This window comes from Heterodontus francisci, chromosome X, assembly GCF_036365525.1.
Source record: "Heterodontus francisci isolate sHetFra1 chromosome X, sHetFra1.hap1, whole genome shotgun sequence".
Classification (NCBI taxonomy): domain Eukaryota; kingdom Metazoa; phylum Chordata; class Chondrichthyes; order Heterodontiformes; family Heterodontidae; genus Heterodontus; species Heterodontus francisci.
Window position 1 is genome coordinate 19,483,573 of NC_090421.1, and position 14,477 is coordinate 19,498,049.

A 14,477-nucleotide genomic window follows, 5' to 3' on the forward strand; every position below is an offset into this window, starting at 1 on the left:
CACCATCGGGAACATCCTTCCTGCATCTACCCTGTCAAGCAAGTCCTGTTAGAATTTTATAGGTTTCTATGCGATCCCCCCTCACTCTTCTGAACTCCAGCGAATATAATCCCAACTGACTCAATCTCTCCTCATACCTCAGTCCCACCATCTCAGGAATCAGTCTGGTGAACCTTCACTGCACTCCCTCTATAGCAAGAACATCCTTCCTCAGATAAGGAGACCAAAACTGCACACAATATTCCAGGTGTGGTCTCACCAAGGCCCTGTATAATTGCAGCAAGACATCCCTGCTCCTGTACTCGAATCCTCTCGCTATGAAGGCCAATATACCATATGCTTCTATGTGAAGGATGTAAATACGTTGGAGGCGGTTCAGAGGAGGTTTACTAGATTGATACCTGGAATGAGCGGGTTGTCTTTTGAGGAAAGGTTGAACAGACTGGGCTTGTTTTCACTGGAGTTTAGATGAGTGAAGGGAGACTTGATTGAAGTATACAAGATCCTGAACAGTCTTGGCAAGGTGGATGTGGAAAGGATGTTTCCTCTTGTGGGTGAGTCCAGAACTAGGTGGCACCCTTTTAGGACAGCGATGGAGAATTTTTTTTCTCTGAGGGTTGTGCGACTTTGGAACACTGCCTCAGAAGGTGTTGAAGGTGGGGATATTGAACATTTTCAAGGCAGAGGTAGATAGATTTTTGTTAGGCAAGGGAATCAAAGGTTATCGGGGTAGATGGAAGTGTGGAATTCAAGTCACACACAAATCAGCCATGATCTTATTGAATGGCAGAGGAGGCTCAAGGGGCCGAATGGCCTACTGCTGCTCCTAATTTGTATGTTCTTAACAGCCCCAGCCTGAATGTTATCTAGGTATTGCTGCATATGGACACAGAATGCTTCAGTATCTGAGGTACTGGGAATGGTGCTGAACATTGTGCAAGCATCAGTGAACATCCCCATTTGTGACCTTGTGATGGAGGGAAGTTCATTAATGAAGTAGCTGAAGACGTTTGAGCCAAGGACACTACCCTGAGGAACTCCTGAAGTGATGTTCTGGAGCTCATATAATGCACTTGCAACAACCACAACCATCTTCCTTTGCACTAGGTATGACTCCAACTGGCAAAGAGTCCCCCACCCCACTTCCATTGACACCAGTTTTGCTAGGGCTCCTTGATGCCATACTCTGTCAAATGCTGCTTTGATGTCAAGGGCAGTCACTTTCCCCTCACTTTGCATTCAACTCTTTTGTCCATGTTTGAACCAAGGCTGTAATGAGGTCAGGAGCTGAGTGACCCTGGCAGAACCCAAACTGAGCGTCACTGAGCAGGTTATTGCTAAGCAAGTGCCGCTTGATAGCACTGTTAATGACCACTTCAATTACTTTGTTGATGATCTAGAGTAGACTGTTGGGGCGGTAATTGGCCGGCTTGGATTTGTTCTGCTTTTTGTGGACAGGACATACCTGGACAATTTTCCACATTGCAGGGTAGATGCCAGTGTTGTAGCTGTACTGGAACAGCTTGGCTAGGGGCGCGGCAAGTTCTGGAACACAGGTCTTCAGTACTATTGCCGGAATATTGTCAGGGCCCATAGCCTTTGCAGTATCCAGTGCCTTCAGTCGTTTCTTGATATCACGTGGATTGAATCGAATTGGCTGAAGTCTGGCATCTGTGATGCTGCGGACTTCAGGAGGAGGCCGAGATGGATCATCAACTCGGCACTTCTGGCTGAAGATGGTTGCAACTGTTTCAGCCTTATCTTTTGCACTGATGGGCTGGGCTCCCCCATCATTGAGGATGGGGATACTGATCAAGCCACCTCCTCCAGTTACTTGTTTAATTGTCCACCACCATTCACGATGTGGCAGGACTGCAGAGCTTAGATCAGATCCACTGTTGGTAGGATCGCTTAGCTCTGTCTATCACATGCTGCTTCCACTGCAGTCCTCATGGTGTCGGTACATCAACAGTGCTGTTAGGAAGGGAGTTCCAGGATTTTGACCCAGCGACAATGAAGGAACGGCGATATAATTCCATGGTAGGATGGTGGGTGGCTTGGAGGGGAACTTGCAGGTGGTGGTGGTCCCATGCGTCTGCTGCCCTTGTCCTTCTAGGTGGTAGAGATCATGGGTTTGTTGAAGGAGCTTTACCAAGTTGCTACAGTGCATCTTGTAGATGGTACACACTGCGACCACTGTGCGCCTGTGGGGGAGGGAGTGAATGATGAAGGTTGTGTGTGGAGTGCCAATGAAGTGGCAAAAACCTGTACGTGTTGCTTGGAGTACAGCACAGATAATACTTTGTGCTGTTTCACTGTAGTTTCCTCTCATTAAAACACTCTTGTGAAAAAATAGTGACAATGCATTTGGACAATTTGCAAGGGTGCAGCCACTAACATATTACTGTGTGAAATGGTTGTTGAGGGTGGGGAAAGTGACAGAAGGACACACACATACACAATCTGGAGGAGTGAAAAAGGAGCGAGAGAGTTCCATGCAGAGACAGAAAGCACGGCCCATCACAAAGGAAGCAAAATTGAGATTTGCTTTGATCATAAACCGGTGCCACTAGAACGCTTTGACAGTTTTGTTAGGAAGTCAATCATGAATTAGGCCCACTGTTTTCAGACCACTAACAGCTGGCGACCTGCTCCGCTCGCACGAGCTACCTGAAAAAGAGCAAACTCCCACCTTCTAGATCAAGCAATAAGATTTAATGATGACATAGACTCCTCTGTTAGCTCAGTGGCTGAATCCACTGCATGTTGTATGGAGCTGCACAAGGGACAAAAAGGGAGGAAAAATAAAGTCCTCTGACTGCTGACTTCAAATGTTTGTTTTGTGGAGTTATTAAAAAAACTTGCATTTATCTAGCACCTTTCATGACCATGATGTCCCAAAGCGCCTTTACAGCCAATGAAGTACTTTTGAAGTGTATTCACTGTTTATAATGTAATATTTACATGAGATAACAGAATTTTGCAAAAGTCACTTGAATTACCATCAGGATGGTTCCAGCAAGACAATTAAACATTTCTATTACATAATGAGTTGCATAGTTGACAACACGCAGGCCCACTGTCTGACAGTTTACAGCTCCTCCCCATTTCCATCAGTGCTTCCTGCAGCATGCGACAGAAACATAAAACCAGTGGGACAAAGTCAACTGCAGATCCAAGCCTCCTCTTAAAATCAGTGTCTTCTCCTTTAGGTGTCCTTCCCAATTGTCTCCACAACAGAGGAAACAGGCTGAAAAATAACCACAAGATGAATGAGCAGTTAGGGAATGCCGATTGGCTATTGGTTTGCCTAATAGTGAGGTGTCACTTTGATCTTTCAACACTCCAATTCTGTGAAATTCCCAAGTGGCAGAAGTGTACAAAAGTAACAACCCTTCTGATATACAAGCAGCAGCTTGTCAATGATCCATCCCACCGCTATGTGTGTCTATGTGAGGGCACTGCCCAGCACTATGTGCCTGACATCAATCATATACCTATGCTGCTCTGATGCAGTAAGGAGCACTCTGCTGAGATGGCTGATAGGACACTGTGTGCAGACAGAAGAGATGAAGCTTTAACCTGATAGTGCTCAGTGGAGATAGTTTCTCTGCTGTACCCGATCTAGAGCATCAACGCTCCCCACACCCATTCTGAGCTTTTAATTAAACACTCCCATCTTCCTTTTGCACTCTATATGGAGCTGGCAAAAATCAATCTGTCATTCGCAAGAGGGGAGAAGAAGATAACCAGAGGTCTGCCTTTTTCTTTCCAGATTTTACTAAGTTAGGAACCTTGACACTCACAGCCTGTAGTGGGAGACCAGACAGCTCTTTCACTTTAGGTGCCATACCTGAAACAGAAGCACAGAAGTTAGTGGTACAATTGTATATTGTCGTCATGTTTCTGTGATTATAGAATGAATGGTACAGCACACAATGAGGCCATTCAGTCCATTATGCCTGTGCCAGCTCTTTGAAAGAGCTATCCAATTAGTCCCACTCCCCTGCTCTTCCCTATAGCTCTGTAAATAGTATTTATCCAATTCCTTTTTAAAAGTTATTATTGAATCAGCTTCCATCATCCTTTCAGGCAGCGCAGTCCCGATCATTATAATTCACTGTGTAAAGAGATTCTCATCTCACCTCTGCTTTATTTGCCAATCACCTTAAATCTGTGTCCTCTGGTTAGTGATCCTGCTGCCACTGGAAACAGTTTCTCCTTAGTTACTCTTATCAAAACCCTTCAATGATTTTAAACACCTCTATTCAATCTCCCTTTTACCTTCTCTGCTCTAAGGAGAACAATCCCAGCTTCTCCAGTCTCTCCACATTAACTGAAGTCCCTCATCCCTGGTATCATTCTGGTAAATCTCTTCTGCATCCTCTCTAAGGCCTCAGCTTCCTGCCTAAAGTGTGGTGCCCAGAACTGAACACAATACTCCAGCTGGGGCCTAACCAGTGTTTTATGAAGGTTTAGCATCACTTCTTTACTTTTGGACTCTATGCTTCAATTAAGGATCCCATATGCTTTTTAACAGCCTTCTCAACACATCCTGTCACCTTCAAAGATTCCTCTCAGATCTCTCTGCTCCTGTACTCCCTTTCGGTCATATTATCTCTCCTCATATTACCTTAGAGTAGGTTAAAGGTTCGGCACAACATTGTGGGCCGAAGGGCCTGTACTGTGCTGTTCTATGTTCATTATCCCTATCAAAATGAATAACTTCACACTCCTCTGCATTAAATTTAATTTGCCATGTGTCTGCCCATTTCATCAGTCTACATCCTCCCGAAGTCTTACTATTCTCCACATTGTTTACTGAAAAGAACAGGCAAGTGGGACTAACTGGAACGATCCTGAAAGAGACGACGGGCCAAATGGCCTCCTTCTATGCTGCATCACTCAGACTGGAAACACAGAGGTTGCAAATCTGCAAAGAACAGAAAATGCTGGTGGCGCTCAGCAAGCGAGTCAGTGCCTGTGAAGAGAGCAGACATTTGCGGCCATGAGAATTGAACTTTTTTTTTCAGTGCAGGTAATGACTGACCTGTTGGGTCCAGCACGTCCTGGTTTGCATTCAGACTGCAACCTGTTCAGTAAACGATTGAGTTTGCAAGCTGTCAGGTTGCCGTAGCGCAGGGGACGACTGGAGGTTTGCTGTATCAGAGACATGGCCTCACTCGAGCTCCAGCAGTGAGGTGACTGATGGCACTCTACCTGTACTAGATTTTCACTCACATTAACTGCTTCGAGCACAGAACTGCAAACAGTTTCATTTCACTTGGTGCTTGGATGGGAGTGGGAAAGGCAGAGGCAGGGAGAGTGGCACCAGGAAGTACAAACAATTTGAACTCCCTCACCCTTAATGCTGCTAACTCTGTGAAGAGTCCTTCCCGATGCTGCTTGTGCTGCTCTTGAACTTGTAAGATTCAGATGTTATGACTGAAAATAATCAGAGGAGCGCAGAATCTTGGAGGGTTGTGGGGGTTGGAGGAGATTACAGAGATAGGGAGGGGCGAGGGCATGGACGGATTTGAAAACAAGGATGAGAATTTTAAAATTGAGATGTTGCTTAACCAGGAGCCAATGTAGGTCAGTGAGCACAGGGGTGATAGGGAGGGCAGGGTGGGACTTGGTGTGAGTTAAGACACAGGCAGCAGAGTTTTGGATGACCTCAAGTTTACAGAGGGTAGAATGTGGGAGACGAGCCGAGCCAGGAGTGCATTGGAATAGTCAAGTCTAGAGGTAACAGATGAGCTGAGACAGGGGCGGAGTTGGGCGATGTTATGGAGGTGGAAATAGGTGATCTTCGTGATGGCGCGAATATGTGGTCAGAAGCTCATCTCAGGGTCAAATGTGACACCAAGGTTGCGAACAGACTGTCTTAATCTCAGACTGTTGCCAGGGAGAGGGATGGAGTCGACAGCTGGGAACGGAGTTTAGAGCAGGGACTGGAAATAATAGCTTCAGTCTTCCCAATATTTAATTGGAGAAAATTTCTGCTCATCCCATACTGGATATCAGATAAGCAGTCTGATAATTTAGCTACAGTGGAGGAGTCGAGAGAGGTGGTGGGGAGGTAGAGCTGGGTGTCGTCAGCATACATGTGAAAACTAACGCTGTGCTTGTGGATGATGTCGCCGAGGGGCAGCATGTAGATGAGAAAGAGGAGGGGGCTGAGGATAGATCCTTGGGGGACACCAGAGGTAACAGTGCGGGAGCAGGAAGAGAAGCCGTTGCAGGTGATTCTCTAGCTACAATTCACTAGTTAAGAAGAGAACCAGGTGAGAAGAGTCCGGCCCAGCTGGACAATGGGGGAGAGGTATTCGAGGTAGATAGTGTGTTCTACCTTGTTAAAGGCTGCAGAGAAGTTAAAGGTGGTGGAATGCTGATTGGACGGGTACAAACATGGAGTTGTGGTAAAGATGGCCTGTCAATAAGAATCAATAGAGCACTACTATACAGGTGGGAAAGTAGCATGTCAAAAGGAAGGGTCTCCAATATATCCATAGTGGCAATAGGTCACAGCTCCCACTGCAACCTTGGCACACTCCAGATGGACAGCAGTATTTTCAACGACTTCCATTACACTCCAACACTAGAGTTTGGTTCTCTAATCCCCGCATGATTTGGTGATGGGTGATGGGGGAAGGTGGTGAGGGCAAGCATCTCCAACTCTTCAGAAAACCTCCACTCAAATTCGACTGGATGGAAAATGGAATTTGGGCAGAAATGAGCTAGGGCAAACTTCAGCCTGATCCCCCGAGACAGGGCAGCACAAATGTCACACTTACACACTTAAAACGAAGACGTTCCCAAACGGTGGGGGAGGGGAAGGTGGGGGACGAGGTGGAGGGCTTCCCCCCCCACCGGGCCCTTCAAACAAGAAAACAGAACCCTGCCCCACCCACTACCACCAATCTACAAAACCCCAGTCCCTTACCACCCCCGATCTCTAACTCCCTCCATCCTCTCTGCCCAACAGCAACAAACCCCCAATGTGGCTGAAGGAAAAAAATTTAAAATGTGGTACTGTTATTAAATTCAGCAGCACCTCCACATTCCCCAGCTGCTGCAACCACTGCATCTTCCACTACCTCCCTGTAAATATCAGGCCAGTGTAGTTCCTGAATGGGTTGCACTTAGGTTGTGAACAGACTGATCAATAACAAACCAATTCACAATAAAAACAAGAAATGCTGGAAATACTCAGCAGGTCTGGCAGCATCAGTGGAGAGAGAAGCAGAGTTAACGTTTCAGGTCAGTGACCTTTCATCAGAACTGGCATTGTTAGAAATGTAATAGGTCTTAAACAAATAAAGTGGGGGGTGGGGCAAGAGATAACAAAAGGGAAGGTGTTGAGAGGACAGGGTCACAGAGAATAACTGACCAGAAGGTCATGGAGCAAAGACAAACTGTATGTTAATAGTGTGCTGAAAGACAAAGCATTAGTACTGAGAGGGTGTTAATTGACAGAAAAATGAACAGCCCTGGCCCAAAGCACAAACATGAAAAACAACAGTGCATCGGCACATGGTAAAAAAAAAGAATGATGAAACAAACTAAAATAAAAGAAAAGAAAATAACTGAAAATAAAAAGGGGAGCCATCATGCTCTGAAATTATTGAACTCAATGTTCAGTCCGGCAGGCTGTAGTGTGCCTAATCGGTAAATGAGATGCTGTTCCTCGAGCTTGCGTTGATGTTCACTGGAACACTGCAGCAATCCCAGACAGAGATGTGAACATGAGAGCAGGGGGGAGTGTTGAAATGGCAAGCAACCGGAAGCTCAGGGTCCTGCTTGCGGACTGATGGGAGATGTTCCGCAAAGCGGTCACCCAGTCTGCGCTTGGTCTCCCCAATGTAGAGGAGACCACACTGTGAGCAGTGAATACAGTATACTACATTGAAAGAAGTACATGTAAATCACTGCTTCACCTGAAAGGAGTGTTTGGGGCCTTGGATAGTGAGGGGAGAGGAGGTAAAAGTGCGGGTATTACACCTCCTGTAATTGCATGGGAAGGGGACGAGGTGTTGGGAGTAATGGAGGAGTGGACCAGGGTGTCGTGGAGGGGATGATCCCTTCGGAATGCTGACAGGGGGAATGGAGTGGAAGATGCGTTTGGTAGTGGCATCACCTTGGAGGTGGCGGAAATGGCGGAGGATGATCCTTTGGATATGGAAGCTGATGGGGTGGAAAGTGAGGACAAGGGGAACCCTGTCGCGGTTCTGGGAGGGAGGGGAAGGGGTGAGGGTAGAGGTGCGGGAAATGGGCCGGACACGGTCGAACGTCCTGTCAACTACAGTGGGGGGGGAATCCTCGGTTGAGGAAAAAGGAAGACATATCAGAAGCGCTGTCATGGAAGGTAGCATCATCAGAGCAGATGCGTCGGAGACAGAGAAACTGGGAGAATGAAATGGAGTCCTTAGAGGAGGCGGGGTGTGAAGAAGTGTAGTCGAGGTAGCTGTGGGAGTCGGTGGGCTTATAATGAATATTAGTCGACAGCCTATCCCCAGAGATGGAGATCGAGAAGTCGAGGAAGGGAAGGGAAGTATCAGAGATGGACCATGTAAAGGTGAGCGAAGGGTGGAAATTGGAAGCAAAGTTGATAAAGTTTTCCAGTTCTGGGCAGGAGCAGGAAACGGCACCGATACAGTCATCAATGTACCGGAAAAAGAGTTGGGGGAGGGGGCCTGAGTAGGACTGGAACAAGGAATGTTCGACATATCCCACAAAAAGACAGGCATAACTCAGACCCATGCGGGTACCCATAGCAACACCTTTTATTTGAAGAAAGTGAGTGGAGTTGAAGGAGAAGTTGTTCAATGTGAGAACAAGTTCAGCCAGGCAGAGGAGGGTGGTGGTGGATGGGGATTGGTTGGGCCTCTGATCAAGGAAGAAGCGGAGAGCCCTCAAACCATCCTGGTGGGGGATGGAGGTGTAGAGAGATTGGACGTCCAAAGTGAAGAGGAGGCAGTTAGGGCCAGGAAACTGGAAATTGTCAGAATGACGTAGAGCGTCAGAAGAGTCACGGATGTAGGTGGGAAGAGACTGGACCAGCGGAGAAAAGATAGAGTCAAGATAGGAAGAAATAAGTTCAGTGGGGCAGGAACAGGCTGAAACAATGGGTCTGCCGGGACAGACCTGTTTGTGGATTTTGGGAAGGAGGTAGAAGTTGGCTGTCTGGGGTTGCAGGACTGTGAGGTTGGAAGCTGTAGAGGGAAGATCTCCAGAGGGGGTCAGTGACAGTCCTGTGGACAGGAGCTTGATGTTTGGTGGTGGGGTCATGGTCCAGGGGGAAGTAGGAAGAAGTGTCGAAAGTTGGCAATTCACCAATAGGCTATGGAAAAGGAACAGGGTGAATCAATTTACACAACAATGTCCCTGCTCATAACACATCATTTCCAGTGACCACTCTCAGTCCCCTCCTCCTTACCAATTCTCCAAGGCCGAACAAAAGGAATCGATCCTACACGCACACTTGAGGACGAGAGCTGCTCCGGAAAAGACTTGGGAGCTCTTACCCCAGCTGTAATATTGTTGTTATTTTCATATGCTGAAATAGAACTACAAAACAGGCAGGAATTTCATTGTTGCAACTCCTGTAACAAAGCATTTTAACTTCAACCCAACAGCTAAATTCAAATTACAATTCAAAAAAGTGGTCAATTTTACACATCTCGGGAGAAAGGTGTTTCTGTTGGCAATTAGAAGAGGAGACATTTGAGGCACCCACTGCCTGAATTTAGCATCAAACATTCCCGGGGCAGGTATAGCATGGGGGTTAGAGCCATCTTTCCCAGAGGACTGGCCTTTCTCTCCCTCGATCAGGAGAAGGCGTTCGACAGGGTGGATCACGAATATCTTTTTGGGACTCTGCGCACGTTCGGACTCGGGCCGCATTTTGTGGCCTGGGCCTGACTTTTATACACCGCCGCAGAGTGTCTGGTCAAAGTTAACGGGTCCTTGACGGCGCTCCTTCACTTTGGGAGAGGAGTGCGTCAGGGATGCCCCATGTCCGGCCAATTATATACCATCTGCGTGGAGCCATTCTCATGCCTGTTTCGCAGGAGGTTGACGGGTTTGGCTCTGCGCAGACCGGCCATGCGGGTCGTCCTCTCGGCTTACGCCAAACGTGCTCCTCGCAGTCACAGATCCCAGTGACTTGCAGAGGATAGGCGAGTTCCAGCAGACCTTTTCTGCTGTGTCCTCCATGAGGATCAATTGGGAGAAATGTTCCGGACTCCTGGTGGGTCAGTGGCGGGTGGACTCCCTGCCAGAGGAGTTGACACCTTTTGCGTGGAGCACCACGCACCTTCTCTATCTGTGAGTCCACCTTAGCCCCACTGAGGAAGCCTGGCCGGCAAATTGCAGGAGTTGGAGGCGAAAGTCACCACTCGGCTGGGGCGCTGGACAGGACTGCTCCGAGTGTATTTTCTACAGGGGTCGAGCGCTGGTCATAAACAAACTGGTGGCCTTGATGCTGTGGTACCTTGATGCTTGCTCACTTTGGCCCCAACCCCTGCATCTGCCACCAAGATCCAGAAGAAGCCGTCGATTTCTTCTGGGGCAAGAGGAAACACTGGTCCTGAATCTCCCGATTGAGGAGGGCGGCCAGTCGCTGGTGTGCGTCCGCATCCAGGCTGCGACTCTCCACCTTCGGACCCTGCAGAGTTAGGTGTACGTCGAGCGTCCTCCCAGATGGTGTGCGCTGGCGACGTATTTTTTCCCGCCGGGGCACTGCCTTCAAGACGACATGCAACTCCCGGTGGAGAACATTAGCCTCACCTCTGAGGGAGTTGCCTGTCTTTTACTGGGATCTATTCAGAGTGTGGAACATGGTTGCCTCCAGTCAAGGCGCTCCCCCGCTGGCGGAGGAGAGCGCACACACACAGACACAGACACACAGTGGAGTTAGAGGTGGGCTGGAATGTTTTGTTGGGTGGGAGGCCCCGGCCAACAGCTGAAAAGTCGATGGCAAGCCCGCTTAAGCTGAGCCTGGGGATCCAGACCGTACTTTTTGATCCCTAGGCCCTTAACTGGCCTTGGGTGGGACTTCAACCTCCTTGAGGCAGGAACTTTCGCCTAATGGAGCTGCCAGCCAATCACTGGGCTGGCAGCTCTTAGTCCCAGCAGCGCCACCAGCAGCAGAGGTCACTGCTGGGACTGCACCCAGCCATCGCAAGCAATGTGAAGAATAGCCCCAGAAGACAGATAGATTTTTTGGGGCCTCACTGGGGACAATAGGCCGGGCCTCAGTGAGGCAAGGGGGTCAGTTATGGGGAGGTGGGGTGAGTGTTGCGCGTTGGGGGCGGTTGGGGCTTCTGGAGCAGCCCTCCGTGGGGCACAGGGTGCCTGATCAGGAGGGCCCCCGACCAGCCCGCAAGAAGGCGGGGCCTTTGCTGTCCGGCCACCGAGGGTAAAATACCCGCAGCGGCAGAAGGAGGCCTTTAAGTACCAGTTAATGGTTCACTTAAGGGCCTTGATTGCCCTGGGGGCAGGCAGGCTGGCCATTTCTTGCCATCCCAAGTAAAATTGCAATGGGGTCGGGAGAGGGTCAGCAACGGCCACCCCCGGCCTTCCACTCATTTTTATGCCCCCCCTCCACACCCACCCCGCCACCAGCCTGCTCGTTTGGGGGCTGTAAAATTCCAGCCGTGGAGTGAGAACGGCTGCTGATTCCCGCTGTCAATGCGAAAGACAAGGCTGAAGGCAACCATCTTGAGTCAGAAGTGCCGAGTTGATGATCCATCTTGGCCTCCTTCTAAAGTCCCCAGCATCACAGATGCCAGTCTTCAGCCACACTCCACGTGAATTGCCCAGGTATGTCCTTTACACAAAAAGCAGGACAAATCTAACCCAGCCAATTACTGTCCTATCAGTCTACCCTCAATCATCTGCAAAGTGATAGAAGGTGGCGTGAACAGTGCTGTCAAGCGGCACTTACTCTACCATTGGTAGAATATGATAATATGCACTGCAGCAACTTGCCAACCACACTGATTAGTGAAGACAAATGTAGGCCCCTTACAGTCAGAAACAGGGGAATTTATTATGGGGAACAAAGAAATGGCTGACCAACTAAATGCATACTTTGGTTCTGTCTTCACAAAGGAGGACACAAATATACCAGAAATGTTGGGGAACGCAGGGTTTAGTGAGAGAGAGGAACTGAAAGAAATCAGTATTAGTAGAGAAATGGTGCTGGGGAAATTGACGGGATTGAAGGCCGATAAATCCCCAGGGCCTGATAATCTACATCCCAGAGTACTTAAGGAAGTGGCCCTAGAAATAGTGGATGCATTGGTGGTCATCTTCCAAAATTCTATAGACTCTGGAACAGTTCCTACAGATTGGAGGGTAGCTAATGTAACCCCACTATTTAAAAAGGGAGGTAGAGAGAAAGCAGGGAATTATAGACCTGTCAGCCTGACGTCAGTAGTGGGGAAAATTCTAGAGTCCATTATCAAAGATTTTATAGCAGAGCACTTGGAGAACAGTGGTAGAATCGGGCAGAGTCAGCATGGATTTACGAAAGGGAAATCATGCTTGACAAATCTACCAGAATTCTTCTAGGATGTAACGAGTAGAGTTGATGAGGGGGAGCCAGTGGATATGGTTTATTTGGACTTTCAGAAGGCTTTTGACAAAGTCCCACATAAGAGATTAGTGTGTAAAATTAAAACGCATGGGATTGGGGTAGTGTATTGCGATGGATAGAAAATTGGTTGGCAGACAGGAAACAAAGAGTAGGGATAAATGGGTCTTTTTCCAAATGGCAGGCAGTGACTAGTGGGGTACCGCAGGGATCGGAGCTAGGACCCCAGCTATTCACAATATATATTAATGATTTAGATGAGGGAACTAAATGTATTATCTCCAAATTTGCAGATGACACAAAACTGGGTGGGAGGGTGAGTTGTGAGGATGATGCAGAGTCGCCTCAGGGTGATTTGGACAAGTTGAGTGAGTGGGCTAATGCATGGCAGATGCAGTATAATGTGGATAAATGTGATGTTATCCACTTTGGTAGTTAAAACAGGAAGGCAGATTATCTGAACGGCTATAAACTGAGAGAGGGGAATATACAGCGAGACCTGGGTGTTCTCGTACACCAGTCGCTGAAGGTAAGCATGCAGGTGCAACAGGCGGTAAAAAAGGCAAATTGTATATTGGCCTTCATAGCGAGAGGATTCGAGTACAGGAGCAGGGATGTCTTGCTGCAATTATACAGGGCCTTGGTGAGGCCACACCTGGAATATTGTGTGCAGTTTTGGTCTCCTTATCTGAGGAAGGATGTTGTTGCTATGGAGGGAGTGCAGCGAAGGTTTACCAGACTAATTCCTGGGATGGTGGGACTGACGTATGAGGAGAGATTGAGTCAGTTAGGATTATATTCGCTGGAGTTCAGAAGAGTGAGGGGGGATCTCATAGAAACCTATAAAATTCTAACAGGACTTGACAAGGTAGATGCAGGAAGGATGTTCCCGATGGTGGGGGAGTCCAGAACCAGGGGTCATAGTCTAAGGATACAGGGTAAACCTTTCAGGACTGAGATGAGGAGAAATTTCTTCACCCAGAGAGTGGTGAGCCTGTGGAATTCGCTACCACAGAAAGCAGTTGAGGCCAAAACATTGTATGTTTTCAAAAAGGAGTTCGATATAGCTCTTGGGGCTAAAAGGAATCAAAGGATATGGGGGGGGCGGGGGGGGGAAGCGGGAACAGGTTACTGAGTTGGATGATCAGCCATGATCATAATGAATGGTGGAGCAGGCTCGAAGGGCTGAATGGCCTACTCCTGCTCCTATTTTCTATCGCACATTTCACACTCCTCCTTGCCGATTGTACTTTACCATGGGGTTGTTTCATCAATGTAAATTTAGTTTAAAATGATCAAGACTGAAACCTCTACTTCTTTCACAATCTGTCTCGCAGACTATTGTGAAATTTCTCTGTAAACACTGGGACTGTGTGTAAAATACAGCTTGGAGAAGGAGCAACAGGACCAACAGAACAGCAGGTCAGACACGCACTTCCAGCAACAGAAAACCCGAAGCAAAATCAATCCTTTGAACATTTTATAAGAATAGTTACCTGGCTTTGATGCAGTTTTTGTTTAGATTAGTATAGCCATAGATGAAAGTTCCAGATGATTCATCCTCCTCTGCAGAGCATCAGTTATAGGAAAATAAAGAGCAAAAAGGTTAGCAAAAGAATTCAAACTGTAGTTAATAGTTCAAAGATCAAAGCTTTCTGCTTGTGTATTTTGTTGTACAATAGATTCAGCACCACAGTGCACAGGCTAGAATGAAGTGACGCATTTATCCCTGCTTATTAGCCAAGGCGAAAGCACTTTGCAACCGTACACAGTTCCGGCAGTACCCACTACTGGCAAGGATTGAACGAAGAATAGACACAATTAGCTGCTTAGTGACCAGACACCTGGTTCAAGGGCATGAGGTGAATGGTGCTAG

The 14,477-nt window shown here is 47.8% G+C and overlaps 1 protein-coding gene across 1 annotated transcript in view; it reads right to left on the reverse strand.

The window, feature by feature from the left end:
* Positions 1-2,780: 2,780 nt before the first annotated feature.
* Positions 2,781-14,477, reverse strand: part of LOC137358699 (gametocyte-specific factor 1-like) — a 37,056-nt gene continuing 25,359 nt past the window's right edge. The window contains exons 5-8 of the mRNA XM_068024920.1: positions 14,098-14,167; positions 9,440-9,570; positions 3,807-3,853; positions 2,781-3,250 (exon numbers count right to left, since the gene is read on the reverse strand). Of these exons, the coding sequence (XP_067881021.1) occupies positions 3,209-3,250; positions 3,807-3,853; positions 9,440-9,570; positions 14,098-14,167 (290 nt within the window). The 3' untranslated portion in view covers positions 2,781-3,208. The remainder of the gene's footprint in view (positions 3,251-3,806; positions 3,854-9,439; positions 9,571-14,097; positions 14,168-14,477) is intronic.